The sequence below is a fragment of the Camelus bactrianus genome, chromosome 12, assembly GCF_048773025.1.
Source record: "Camelus bactrianus isolate YW-2024 breed Bactrian camel chromosome 12, ASM4877302v1, whole genome shotgun sequence".
Classification (NCBI taxonomy): domain Eukaryota; kingdom Metazoa; phylum Chordata; class Mammalia; order Artiodactyla; family Camelidae; genus Camelus; species Camelus bactrianus.
In genome coordinates, this window is record NC_133550.1 from 57835147 (window position 1) to 57850464 (window position 15318).

The following is a 15318-nucleotide window of genomic DNA, read 5'->3' on the forward strand; positions in this document are numbered from 1 at the left end:
TAGAGTTATCTCGTCCCAGAAGTGTTGCTGTCAAAGGGAGCGGAGAACGATGTGGTACTTGTAGGTTATGTAGAGACAACAGAGAGTTCTTTGTAAGAGGGAAGGTTACCGGGGCAGTTTGCACAATAAGGAGGCTGATCCAGCAAAGAGGGAGAAACTCAGGATGCAGGACACAATCAGCCTCAATTGGAGGAGTGAGGGGGCTGTGGTGGAGGTTGCATGTGGGGACACTGCCACTGGCAGGGGCAGAGGTCCTTCAACCGAGTTATAGCGGGGAAGGAAGAGGGGAGGGGCCCAGGGGAAGATGTGGCCTCTCCTATGGTGGCCGGGAGGGAAGGGCTTGGCCTGAGTTGCTCCTCTTCTCCCAGGGTACCCTGCGGCCAGCCATCTACTGAGATGAGAGCGGGGAGAAGGTGAGTGGTTGGGCGTGTGTGCTGGGACTTTGAGGAGAGGAGAAGTGAAACAGTGCTGGTCACTTTGGAGAGTGGGGACTCAGACAGAGGGCTGCAGAGAAGTGACTCAGATGGCCGGGCAGACTGGAGGGCCCATGTGAGATCTGTGGTTATAAATTTCAAGTGAGACCTGTCAGCATGCTCAGGGGTTTCTCTCCAGCATTATCCAGCTGTTTGGGTACGGGAACTACTTAAGTGCCAAATCATTTTCCCCAAATATATACATACATATTTTTTTCATCAAAGACACTAAAAGGGTCTAAAAAAAGAAAGACAAGGTATGAATTGCAAAGCCTTTAATGATAGTGTTTGTGTTTTTTAACAGCATGTGTGATTTCTCATCTGTGGTTAATTAGCAATTATTTCCATACTTGCAAGCTCATCTGCCTCTGAATTTAGTCATAATGCAGGAAGTTAATGAAATTAAGGAAAAGTAACCCCTTATCTAAACTCTCTATTTCTTGATCTAATCTCTCTTCGTGGTCAGCAAGATGCATGAAGGAGTTCTTTAAAAGGGCTAAAATAGATTGATATATAACTTGTGTGTTTATTTTTAAAGCTTCATAAAGGCAACCTTTCTAAGAAAACAGTTAAAGCAAAGGCCTCACACTTACTGGAAACAAAAATCTTAATTCAGATTGTCTTCATTATTAGCCATTTGGCCTTCTGTCCCTTTTAAAACATTACATTACCCAACAAACAGTGGTTATCGTTTACTGTTTTTGAAGATGACTGAACAGATGAAGGCGTCATGTGCCTATGTTGGTGGGACTTTGCCTAAGATCCATTCAAGATACTCTTTAGTTACATTTCCATTGAATATTGGCCAGTACTTGTATCATTCAAGATTAAGTCTGGGTTCTTTCTTTGATTAAGAACTGAATGGGCTGCAGATCTGTTTGATAATTATGATTTTAGACAAATGTTCACCAGCATTAGTTCTGTTAGCCAACCGAAAGCACTGTAGGCCTCATATCCAACAAGAAACACGTTAGTAAATATTAAGCCTCTTAGAAAAAAGACTACATGCTCCTGCTTTTGTAGAAACATTATTTGCTTGAAAGAATGGTAGTATGACCTGTCACTTAAATGATGACTTCCTTGATATGAAAAAGAGACAAAACGAGCTGAAGAAGGAAACTCCGCAGTTACAATCTGCAACCCGCAACATACTTCCTGAGATCATGGCCTTGGCATTTATTTCTCCATGCCACCCTGGAGAGAAAGAGGAAACAAGAGGAGTAAGATTGAAACGTAGCTGCGTTCACTTAGTGTCTTAATCTACCAGAAGCTAACACAACATTGTAAATCAACTCTACTTGAGTGCGGAGAATCTTAAAAACCCTAGAAATCCGCTAAAAGAAATTGAGGAGTAAAAGGGTAAGATTCTGAATCAGTTAAAGTAGATCGTTTCGAGGTAACACACTGTTCCGCATAAACCCGGAGCTGCAGTTGTCAGTTCTCAGCAGCACAGTTTGGTCTTTGTCAATGTTCTCTGACTTGTCTCAGAACAGGAGGGCAAACCAGACCTCCCCTTTGATGCTTAAAACACAGCGTGCTTGCAACAGGAACTAACAAGAGTGTGGTAGGTGGCTTATACTTCAAAAGCAAACATACAAAAAACTCAGAAAAAGAGATTTGTGGATACCAGAGGTGAGGGTTGGGTTGGGGAGGAAGAAGATGGGAATTGGATGAAGGCACTCAAAAGTTAATAAACTTTCCAGCTATAGTAAGATAAATACTGGAGCTGTTATGTACAACCTGATAAATTATATATATAATAAATACAATAAATTACATATATAATTAACTGCTACATGTTATATATGAAAATTGTTAGAGAATAAATCCTAAAGACAACACACACAATTTTCTTCTTCTATTTCTTTAATTTTATATCCATATTTTTGCAGGTGATTAGATTCTTGTCTCCTGGTAGAAAGAATTCAGAGATGAGAGGCTAAGAAAGTAAAGAAGGGACAGAGAGTACACTCTCAATGGGGCAGTGGGCAGGCTCAGATGAGCCACTGTCCAGAGTTTCTTTGGCGGATCGGTTACATAGAGTGTGAAAATAAATGGGCAGTATATTCCTTGCAGGGATTAGGGTTTGGGGTCGTATTCCCTGATTTTCATCCCAACTCCACCTTCCCAAAGGGAGGAGGGATTTTTGTCCTTATTTAGTGTGGCTGGGAAATGTCATGGCGTTGGTGCATGATGGGTATTTCTAATCTGCAAGGCTAATTTTATTGAAATGAGGGCAAAATGAGCAAAAGGTTACATTTAGACACTGGAGGTTCTTGCCTTTTCCCACCTTTCTTTGTGGACCTCCTGGTTGCTTGCCACACCTAAATTTGTGACTGCTTATCAGCCCAGAGGTTCCAACTTTTCTTTCTCTGCCCAGGGACCCCTGTTGTTTACATGATGTAGGGTTTCCTGCATTTGGCCCAGGCCCCTCCTTTACTTTCCAATTCCTGCCATTTGGCCTGTGTCCCCCCCTTCTCTACTCACATCTAGCTGTCTGCCTGCTCTAACAGTCTGAGGGGATGGATGTTCACTAAACCTACTGTGATGTATGTAAGTCAAATCATTACGCCGTATACCTTAAACTATCCGGTGCTGTATGTCCATTACATCTCAATAAAACTGGAAGGAAAAAAAGACATACCATGCTCTAACACCTTGTGGGTCCCTGACAACCCTCTTCGCACATTGTACGGCTTTAGTGATGTCATCTTGCAGCAAAACTGAAAAAGAGACGGTGAGGAATGAAAACAACGGTCATAGAAATTTCATTTTAAATTTAGTTTCAGCCAGTTTTATTCTCTTAAGCTGAAGAGAGAACACAAATGACTTTTCAAGAGTCTACGTATCTGTGAATGTGGAGGGAAAATATCTTCTTCCTTGCATCCCATTTGGCATGAAATAAAGCATTCTGTTCCTCATTTACCAAAGTCATTGAAAGCTCTGGAATTATTAACTAATGTGATAGAATTTTTTCTTTTACTAAACACTTTAAACAAATGAAGAAACAGAAACTGGCCTAGCATATTTTTGCTCAGCATTTCGACTACTGGAAAGATGTTCCTAAAGAAATAATAAAAACACACTCAAAGATGTATGCACAAGGTGTCTCACAGCAATTAATAAAGGGGAAAATGGGAACAGCCTAAGAGCTCACCAGTAAGAGCTACACTGATGAATGACAGAATATTTATGTAGTGGAATTCTACTCATCTTTAAAAACTAATACGAATTGGTATTTGTTGACTTAAAAATACTTTTCTGTGATAAAGAACAAACCATAGAGCAGTATATAGAAAGCAATATCATTTTTGTTAAAAAACACATTGCCTGCACATTTGTATGTGGGTAGATATGTGCATGACATTGCTTTACCTTCATAGACACGTTTCATACGTGTCCTGAAAGAATTTGTGTATACCAAGTTACCAGTGGTCACAAATCTCTGGGTAGTAAGAATTTTCATTCAAGGACCACAAATTATTATATAATACAAAATATTTTTAAAAAGAAGTTAACTGAATATAAAAGAATATTCTAAGATCTTCATCTTCTCTATTAGACAATTTAATATTTAAAAATTTAACAGCATAAAAAACAAAACATGAATAAAAATTTGACAATATAAAATTTTGCAATACTTCCTCAATACTTTATGCACAAGAGATTCCATATGTGACCTCTATTTTTAAATAAACTCAATAGAATATTTGTTTCACCCCAATTAAACAAATCCATAACTTAGCTTGTTAGAATGACTGTGATTATATAGGAACTGTGCACAGGAACTAAAGAATTTAGAGATTAAATGTCATAATGTTTCTAATTCACTTTAAAATCATTCAACCAAAAAAAAATATATATATATATACACACATAACAGAAGTAAATAGGACAAAATGTTAAAAACTGTTAAAGGACATGATGGATATATTTCTGTGTATTATACTAATTTCTCTAATTTTCCGTATATTTAGAACATTTCATAATAAAAAGTGAAAACCATGTTTACAAAAGGGCCACACATAGTCCTCCTCCTTGATTAGTTAACTACTAATCCTCTCATTTTTTCAATAAAGGACCATAGATGAAAAAAAAATAAAAGACCACGCCACCAAATTATCCCCAAACCTCCTCAGAGTAAGTCAGAGGAGTGCATAGTTCTGCACAGAGAGTCAGACAGTCCAGCCACAGTAAATTGATGGATCCCTCCAGAAACCTCTGTGTATCAGAGAACAGCAACCTCTCATGATAGGAGCGCTTTACGTTCTTACTTCAGGAATCAGGAGGAGGGTAATAAAGAGTTTCTGGAAGTTGAGATGGAGGTTTCCTAGGTCCCTGGTGACCCCATCAAGGCCTTTTTGTTTGTTCTGAATCTCTGTTCTTGTAAACATGACAGGACAGTCCCCGTGCCCACACTCAGTGTCATCTTGTCTTACCGTTACAGTTGATGCCACAGCCGTTCACTGCTTTTGGAGTTTTGCCATCGTTACACCAGTAGCGGCTGTTGATCTGAAATATCCCGTAATCGGTGCTTCCGCTGCCGCGGTTGTAGTTTTTAGCTTTCGTGTTATAACTACTTTCCCATCTGGCCAAACACATCCCTGAAAAGAACTTACTTTTAGTAGTAAACAGCAACACCACGTGACTTACATTGCAAAGCATGTTGTATCAGGCAAATTCACTTTTACTAATGACTGACGCCTTTGTAAGTATAAAGATGACTTTTACGTGTGAAGCATTTTAACACCTTAGTGCTAAAGGGCCCTTAAGAGAATTCTTTTGCTATCAAATCATTTTGTAATACTAATGAAATAAGACAACATACTTTAGAAAATATGAAACTAGTTGTTTTTCTATTACGCTTCCCCTGCTCCCATCCCTCAGGTAAGATTCAGCCTAGAAGAGAAAAATCAACAGAGTTGTTGAGTGGATTTGTGCTTAGCAGTAGATATATGATGATGATGGAAAAGTGCTTTTTAGTGGGGAAAATAAGGAATTTCTGGGAGGAAGAAATTGTCTTATGATATCTAAAGGTGAATTTGGATGTCAAATTAGACCCCAGACAAGAGCTGTAAAATGCAGAAGACTATTCCATCCACCCATCCATCCATCCAACCAGCCATCTGCTCATTTGCTCAGAAATAGTTATTGAGGGGAAATGTCTCAATTCAACCTGAAAAATACCGTGACTGCATCGACAAAATTGGACTAAAATCAAGAGCAACTTTTACTTCGGGCACAGCTTGAATTCTGTGGCAGAAAGTGAAAACTACTTCATCAACTAGAGTGAGTAAGAATAATGAAACGTCCTTTCCTGCTGCATTTCAGGGATCCTCATACAAACACTGACTGAGGGGAAGTTGGGTCCTACCAGCCCCTGTGTTAGTTCAGCGGGGAGGGTAGAGCTCGGTGGTAGAGCGTGTCCTTAGCACGCACGAGGTTGTGGGTTCAGGCCTCAGTACCTCCATTAAAAATAAATAAGCAAACCTAATTACCCCCCCTCCAAAAAAAGAGTTCCACAGAATTTTTAAAATTTGCTGTTAAAACCCCAACATCATGATTAGAAAGGAGAAAAATACTGCATTACTCTAGGCTTGCAGAACCCAAGTTCCAAACTAGACGTGGCTGGACTCAAATGCCAAGGGCCTGACAGAGACATCCCAGGTGCCCAAAGGTACCTTTCAGCCAGCCTTACGCGGGCCGCTGAGGGAACCGAACCCGCAAATTTAGTGGCACTGGAAGCATGGGGCCCGGCATGCTTAGAGAGGTATGGAATTTTGCCCTCCCATATCCTCAAACCTTCACCTGGCACATCTGATTCCAAAGGAACAAGGTGATATTTCTAAACATTGTTAAGTGTACAAACCTTCCAAGAGAGTTTTTAAAAACTCCATTCGCTCAAAGTCCCTTTCTCATTATTCATCCTGCATTACTATCCGTTCCGCCCCCACCAGCTATTTGGAAGGACGAACAAGAGATGACTTACAGTTGGCCAGGCTGACTCCCCTGTAGCCATCCATTCCGAGTTCCTTCAGCTTTCGGGCCAGCGCGCATCTCTCCCAGACCTTGCCCTGCACAGCGACAGCGAGGAGGACGAGCCCCAGCACAAGGAGAGCCTTCATGGTGACTGAGGTGCCCGGACTGCAGTCTGCCCGGGGCTGAGCCGGCCCCAGTATTTAACTCCTTTGGACTTCCCTTACTCCTGGGGGTTCGGGAGCTCCACCCCTTGAGATACGGGAAAAACAGGAGCCATTTATTGGTCCAACTGCCTTAACACGTTTTCTTTCTTATGTTTGAAGAGGTATAATTTGATGTCACAAGACATCACCTGCCGGAAAATAATTAAATGAGCTTGTTTAAAGTTATTGCTCAGGAACAATCTGGATTAGCACTGCTGCCAAAAGAGAAACTTCCTCCTGTTTTGTAATGAATTTGAGCGACTAGAAATTAAAAAAAAATGGAACGAACATTTTACGCAACTGAAATCGAGCTCCCATCTTTGAATAACAGTCATTCTCATTAAATTGTTTTATGTGCCTTCGCTCTGGGGTCTTCATCTTTTTCAGTTAAAATTTCCTTAAATACACTTTCCACAAAAGAACACGACACCCTGCCTGTTGTTTCCACAGGGACATAGCACAGCAGCACGCTGCTCAGCCAGATTCCTATACTAACTTCTTTGGATACTATTGTAGAGTTTTAATTTCTAAATTAATATTTTACTGTTGTAAATATGGCTCATGGGAACAGCAATCCTAACAACTCCTTGTTGACAAAGCCTTACTTCACCTTTCTGTGTTAGAACATAAGGGGGTCCTTATAAGGCAAGGAAACTTGTAATAAAACCTACAGATGAATAGCAGCAAATGCCACCAAAAACTACACCCCTTCAGCATAAGGATTATTTTGAACTGAAGGGAATTGAGAAGAAGCAGATCCAAGGAAATTTCTCTGTGTACCCGCTATTTGCCTGAATGCAGAACATAGATTTGTACAAATGTCAAACACCAACAACCCTAGATGCCTGTCGGCCTCAAGACAGCCCTGGAGGACACGACCTAACAGCCTGCACTGACTAGCTAGTATCTTCCACTGGTTTCTTATAGATTTATCTGCCTACAATTTGCCCCCCTTTGAAGCTTAAGACCCTTTTTCTCTGTCATACCACTCCTGTAAAAATATGTTGTTCTTTGTTAAAATACTATGTAGGTCTGAGCTCCAGCCACTTCTTTGAGTTACTCATCCTTGCATTTCTCCCAAGTATATATGAGACACGCATGTTAATACACTTGTTTATTTTTCTATTGTTAGTCTGTCCTTTGTTACATAGCCCCACCCAAAAACCTAAAAGCGTAGAAGGAAAAGGTATTTTTCCCTCCTGGACAGTTCCTGGTGGTGAGGATGGGACAGTAAAGGCTGGAACAATCCACTGTCTTGCGACATCACAGCTGAGATATGGGGTAACTGAGAGCAGACCCGCAGAAGGTGAGAGTTCTGAAGCACATCCGTCTCCCAGATCTCTGTTTGCAGTGCATGGTCAAGAGGAGGATAAACATTTCTCCTTGTCTCCTTTTCTCCAAATTCACAATGGCAGGAGGAAACATTTGTACAAATAGCTCCTGAATCCTGACTTTTGTGAATTTGGTTTTGGTAATCCATGCCTATGGGTGTTGATTCTTACCCTCCCAGAAAGAGTCATATTTTCCTTTGTCTCTTTTGTGTCATTTGTCATAAGGATGAGAAATCATAAGATGAGAATCTCCATTTGTTTTGTGTTATGTCCTGAGTCAGCTAGGAGCCTGAGACATGAAGTGACAGGCAACTTTGTCCAAGCACGGCAGCTCTCAGGGAAGTCTGTCTTAATAAGGGTCACTGACCATAAAGGGCCTTTGTCATCTCTTTGCCTTCTTGCCTTGCTTGTGCTGGGAAAATTCTCATCCCAGTATCACGCTCCTAGTAAGGCCCATTTTTGGGTCTGTGATTTAACTTTTGGGAGATAGAGGTTTCTTTACCACCTGTGACAATGAAGGTCTTTCTTTTTATGTCATCTTCAGAGTGGCTCTGCATCTTGATGGAGCTATATTTCTTTGGGGACATCTCTTTTGAACATGGTTAAGCCATAAATGACTTACTGGTTTTGGGGTTTTTTAAAATTTGTTTTTGATAGGAGGTAATTAGTTTTATATATTTTTAATGGGGGTACTGGGGATTGAACCCAGGACCTTGTACATGCTAAGCACACTGTCTAGCACTGGCTATACCCTCCTCCCTGTCTTATTGGATTTAAGTGTAAAAAAGACATACTGGTTTGGAGTCACCAGCAAGAGAGCTCTCATCTTAAACAAATACCTTATTGGTACCTATGGGAAGACTAGGTAGAAGAAGGAAAGAAGGAAAGAAGGAAAGAAGGAAAGAAGGAAAGAAGGAAAGAAGGAAAGAAAGAAAGAAAGAAAGAAAGAAAGAAAGAAAGAAAGAAAGAAAGAAAGAAAGAAAGAAAGAAAGAAAGAAAGAAAAGAAAGAAAGAAAAGAAAGAAAGAAAGAAAGAAAGAAAGAAAAGAAAGAAAGAAAAGAAAGAAAGAAAGAAAGAAAGAAAGAAAGAAAGAAAGAAAGAAAGAAAGAAAGAAAGAAAGAAAGAATCTGATATAGAACAAGAAAAACTCACTTCCTTAACAAGATTAGCAGGTGATTAGACTTAACAATGAAAGTCAGCAACTGCAGATGGCACTCAAACAGTTGTAAAACTTGTGTAAATATTGATAAATGGGAAATAGATTGGACAAAGACTCAGAAGATACACAGAAAATTTGGTTTATTGTTCCTTACTCTATAATCATACCATACCGGGTCTAGGCCTTCCCGTATGTTGGGCCTGGTCTATCCAAAAAAAAAAAAAAAAAAAAACAAAACCAAAAACCTACTGTTCTCTTAAAGAAAAGAAAAACGTTATAGTTATTACTCTAGATATCTGATAATAGGCAAATATGCCCCTGAGTTCCTTCTCAGATAAGACCTACAGTTCTTTCTCAGTCACTTGGAAATGTGAATCTTGCTATATTTTTGAAATATAAGCATGCAAAGAGATAATTGTTGGCTAAAGCAATAATGGAATAGGAAAAAAGAAAAAAAAATGAAAAAGAGGGAGATTTTTAAACAGCAAACTGGTATTTGTTCTATAAGCTCCCTTGCCCCAAATTTTGTCCACAGCCTTCATAAGATTTCTATTAAAGACAGATAAAAATCTTAAAACTCGTCTCCATGGATATGGTAAAAGGCTTCAGCTATCCCACTGGGTAAATGTAACTTGTTGCATCTGTCTGTACGTCTATGTGGGCATGTTATGTATGTGTGATGTATTTCTCACTCTGGATGGTATTCCTAAAAACTAACTTGTAAAAAAAACTCAAATTAATTAGCTTAAAGAAAATGTTAAGCACATATAAATGAAGACTAGTCAAATAAGTTCATGTTATCTCTATGAGCTGTTTGAGATTATGTAACTGCAAATTCAACCTAAGAACAAAATGTACAATAAAAATGATTTGCTCAATGTGTGTCAACACGGCAGGAAAACAAAACCCACGCTTAACTTTTTAGATTCTTTATTTCTGTGATTTGTGCTACTTGCCTGGTTTGTCAACGAGAAAAATAACTTAAAGTGATGGTTAATTTTTTAAATCTCATGAAATCCTCATGGCAATTCCAGAGCAATTGTCAAGAATCTATGAATTAATTGGATGAAAGCGGGAGAAAACTCTGTAAATGAATTTTGCAGCCGTGATCATGTTTTATGAAATACGGCTGCCTGAAGAGAGTTCCCAAATCCTTTTTGTAACCTTAACCTTAAATGATGGCTTTTCATAAATATTGATATCGTTTCTAAATCAGAGAAAATACTGAAACACAAATTGCTAAACATAAGTATAAGTTTACCTACTTTGGCTTCTTATTATAGAGAAACTGAAAACATTTGGGTTAATAACATGTTCTTTTTGCCACGTTAAAAAACTGTACTATAAAAAGGCGTATGTCTCTAGACATTACAAAATGATATATTCCTCAATTTGCTAATTTACTGCACAATATCAATATGTGGCAGACAGTTCACAACTGCTTTGTTCTAACTTTTTTGGAAATTAGTGTTACTAAAGGTTAAGCATTCTAATCAATATATGTAATGGAAACTACTAGAAATAATAAGGGTAAAGGAAAAAACTATGTGCAAAGTATCCAAGGGAAGTAAGATATATTTTGTAGGGAAAGGCATGAGGTATCAGGATGCGGTTTTGTTAATAGAAAGTAGAATCATTTTGTCCTAAGTTAGAGGTTATTCAGAGGCTGTTTTAGACGAGGACAAAAGAAAATGAAGGACCAAACCTACCTGAATATAGCAAGTTAGGAAAAGAGAGAAAATGAGTGAGAGAAAGAAAGAGAGAGGAGGCATTCCTGTCTTGTGTGGTCAAGTGAATGAAAATGGAATGAATTTATGCCATGGGTTTTTAAAATGAGCTTTAACAGCAATAGTGTGCCGATGCTAAACTAGAATTTAATTTTCTCTCTCTCGGTCAAAAGAAGAAAATTGTCCTGGATTATTGTGAAAGATTTTTCTTTACCTGTTAAGTAACTCGCCTGGGAAACAAGGTCCTGGGTCTTATCAAGATCACTAATCACATGTGCTCTATGATCTTCATCTGGTCTTTGATTACTTAAAAAGCCCAAGTCTTCTCAAAACTAAAAGAGATAAGTATTTTTTCCCAGGTGCGTTACTTCCTGTAACGCCTTTGAAAATTTTTATTGTCACTTTGGTTAAATACATAACTAAGTATTGTTTCATAACAGTTTGTGATCCTATTTAATCAAGGTTCAAACCTTTTGACATTTTCCGCTCAGCTTCTTGGTGCCTATCTCTTAACTATGCATCATCAGCAACGGTTGCCAGATGCTTGATGAAAGCCGCTATTGTGGAAGACAGATCTAAATAAACACTTGGAGAAGAGGAACTCAAAGGAAACAGAGGCAAGAAAAGAAGAAAGAAGAAAGAAGGAAATACAACTGTAATGAATATCTCAGAGAAGTAAGAGAAAATGTCACATCCATGGAACATGCAGGACTGCTGTATAATAAACAGAGAAGAAAAGAGGAGGCCTTGTGATGTAAAAATATTACCACGTTCATAAAACATTTAATAGAAAAGCCAAGAGTAAAATTAGAGAAATATTCCCAGAAATAGAATAAAAAGACAGATTAAGCACAGGAGAGAAAAGATGGGAAAAAAACCTGGAGAATAAAGAGATCAAACATCCAATTAATAGGAATTCTTAAAAGGAATACATAAAAAAAGTAAATGTAAGATAAATTCAGAAAACTGAAGGACACAGGTTTCCAGATAGAAAGGACCACCAAGTACCCAGAACTATAGTATAGAATAAAATACACGTCATGTACATCATCGTGAAATTTTAGAATATCAGGGATAAAGAGATTTTTAAAATTTAAGGCCAATGATGCTAAACCTAGGATCCTATATCCAATCAGTCAAGTGTGAGAAGAAAAAAACGAATGCATTCTGAGATATGCAAGCACAAAAAAATCTTCTCTCTGCACTCTTTCTCAGGAAGCCTCTGAAGGACACATTCCATTTAATAAGAGCCAATAGATAGAAGATGTGGGTCCCAGGAAACACGGCTCTAGCACAGGAGAGAGGAGAAGGAATCACACAGGTGTATGGAGGAGTGAAGCCTGACACTCACTGACACCTGTGCTACAGGCTAATCGAAGCCAATCCATGTTGTAGCAGGAGGGCATGGGCTCCATGTGGACGCTGGGGAAATCCAAACTTAAAGATGGCCTGGAGTGTCTGCACCTATTGAAGGGAGCTTGGCTGAGACTTCTGGTAATGAATTAAAACATAAATAAGTATATGGAAAACTAAGCAAACAGAAAACTAAGGCAATTATTAATTCTGAGAAAACCAAAAGCCTTGAGTGGAAATACAACCAAATTGTACCATCATATTAGACTCATCTGGGAGTGTTTGTGCCTGCGTGTAAAGGGGAAAAACAGAGCAGGGGGAGGTGAGAGAGAGCTAAACCTGCATTTTCCTGGGTAGAAATAAACAGAAAATATCCATGGTTGAAAACCAAGAAATGGTTGAATTACCCTGCTCCTAAGATATATGGCAGTAATAACACTAGAGTGTAGTTAAAGAGCTGAAATTAGCTAAAGAAGTTAAAAAGGGGTTACCTCTGGTGTTAGGAATTAGATGTGAAAGGTTAGGGCTATTTTTCATCCTTAAATTTATGACATTTTGTATGACTTTTAAAAATATACACATGTATTTTGTGATGTAAAAAGTTTAAAAATATATTGTTTAAGAAAAAGAACTAAAAGACATACAACAAAATGTTCACAGTGGTTATTCATGAAGACTTTCCAAAATTTTTATTTATTCTGCATTATTTGGCATTTTCCAAGTTTTCTTCTCTCAGCATATATTATTACTTTTGCAATAAGCAAAATAATATTTATACACAACAGAGGAATGTGCAGAATCACTAAAAAAAAATGATTATTTGAAGTTCTCAACATTCCTCCAGGTATATTAACTCACCATATTTGTAGAAATATTCTGTCATTTAACATGATCTTTCTCCTGTGTAGAACTACTGTACCCCATCAGTGGTTTCTGAGATTTCAGTGGAATAAAGTTAAATATTAATTTTCCCTGAGCTTCAGGAGCTGCATAAAAATGAACTTATTTACAAAACAGAAACAGACTCACAGACACAGAAAACAAACTTATGGTTACCAAGGGGAAAAGGGTGGAGGGGTAAATTGGGAGTTTGAGATTTGTAGACACTCACAAATAAAATATATAAAATACATACATAAAATACATAAACCACAAGGTCCTACTGCAGAGCACAGGGAACTATATTCAATATACTGTAAGGGCCTCTAATGAAAAAGAATATGAAAAGGAACATATACATGTATAACTGAACCACTGGGCTGTACACCAGAAATCAACACAGCATAGTAATCTGACTGGACTTCAATTGAAAAGAAAAGAATACAAGCAGCACTGAGAAACAATCCATATGCTGGATGTGTAAACGACGGATGGTCGTGGAAAGCTTGTGACACCTTTGTGAATTCTTTCTGAGTACCACTCTTTCTGTCATCTTTAAACTTCCAGGATCAATGCAATTAGAGCTTAAGCTACATCTCATTTCCCCTTTTCACAGTATAAGCAAATATTTCTCTTCCCGCTTTGGTCAACTCCCAAGAAAACCACTGGGCATTCAACGTTGAGAAATTACATGACGTGTAACTGATTTCTCAAACATGTGATGAAACATAATCTTGTTTGCAAAGAGACAGAAGTGTTCCCTTTTTAGTGACCGCTTTCCAGAAGAGTATTCTGAGTTCATTTCTCTATTAAGTGTGAATTTGGTGTAAGGTTCGGTATGGCCTTTTTATTTGTGCCAATGCAACTGCGTATTTGTTAAATTCTTTCATTGAGCTAGCAAACAATGATTTCAATCTGTAAATTAGCTCTGGTAACATCACAAAATGTTGGGTGAGGAGAGAAGAAACTGTTGCAAAGAGAGGAGTAAGGTCATGTACTTGGGGTGTATTTTTCGCCCTCTCGGCACACAATTTATTGCTGCCCTTAGCAAGTAAATGAGATAATACACTCACCTTCTTTCTCAGAACAATTTCAGCGCACAGTGACCTGCAGGTGCTGCCGCTCTCCCTGTGGCATCACTCCAGGCTGTTTCAGATGTCGCCACATGTCCTCTCCCCGCAGCCCCCCACCTCCTGTCACTGTGACACCTCTGTGACGTGACAGAGAAAACGGGTCTTAAGCTTCAAAGGGGGGCAAATTGTAGGCAGATAAATCTGTAAGAAACCAGTGGAAGATACTACCTAGTCAGTCCAGGCTGTTAGGTCATGTCCTCCAGGGCTGTCTTGGGGCTGACAGGCATCTGGGCTTGTCGGAGTTTGACATTTGTACAAATCTATGTTCTGCATTCAGGCAAATAGCGGGTACACAGAGAAATTTCCTTGGATCTGCTTCTTCTCAATTCCCTTCAGTTCAAAATAATCCTTATGCTGAAGGGGTGTAGTTTTTGGTGGCATTTGCTGCTATTCATCTGTAGGTTTTATTACAAGTTTCCTTGCCTTATAAGGACCCCCTTATGTTCTAACACAGAAAGGTGAAGTAAGGCTTTGTCAACAAGGAGTTTTTAGGATTGCTGTTCCCATGAGCCATATTTACAACAGTAAAATATTAATTTAGAAATTAAAATTATACAATAGTAAACAAAGAAGTTAGTATAGGAATCTGGCTGAGCAGCGTGCTGCTGCGCTATGTCCCTGTGGAAACAACAGGCAGGGTGTCGTGTTCTTTTGTGGAAAGTGTATTTAAGGAAATTTTAACTGAAAAAGATGAAGACCCCAGAGCGAAGGCACATAAAACAATTTAATGAGAATGACTGTTATTCAAAGATGGGAGCTCGATTTCAGTTGCGTAAAATGTTCGTTCCATTTTTTTTTAATTTCTAGTCGCTCAAATTCATTACAAAACAGGAGGAAGTTTCTCTTTTGGCAGCAGTGCTAATCCAGATTGTTCCTGAGCAATAACTTTAAACAAGCTCATTTAATTATTTTCCGGCAGGTGATGTCTTGTGACATCAAATTATACCTCTTCAAACATAAGAAAGAAAACGTGTTAAGGCAGTTGGACCAATAAATGGCTCCTATTTTTCCCGTATCTCAAGGGGTGGAGCTCCCGAACCCCCAGGAGTAAGGGAAGTCCAAAGGAGTTAAATACTGGGGC

General features: G+C 38.7%; 1 protein-coding gene across 1 annotated transcript; it reads right to left on the reverse strand.

The window, feature by feature from the left end:
- Window positions 1-733: 733 nt before the first annotated feature.
- Window positions 734-6639, reverse strand: LOC105076890 (lysozyme C). Its single transcript, XM_010965135.3, has 4 exons — window positions 6463-6639; window positions 4913-5077; window positions 3118-3196; window positions 734-1667 (listed from the first exon to the last, which is right to left on the reverse strand). The coding sequence occupies exons 1-4, from the start codon at window positions 6596-6598 to the stop codon at window positions 1601-1603; spliced, it is 447 nt and encodes a 148-aa protein (XP_010963437.1). The 5' UTR covers window positions 6599-6639; the 3' UTR covers window positions 734-1600.
- Between the last annotated feature and the right edge of the window lie 8679 nt (window positions 6640-15318).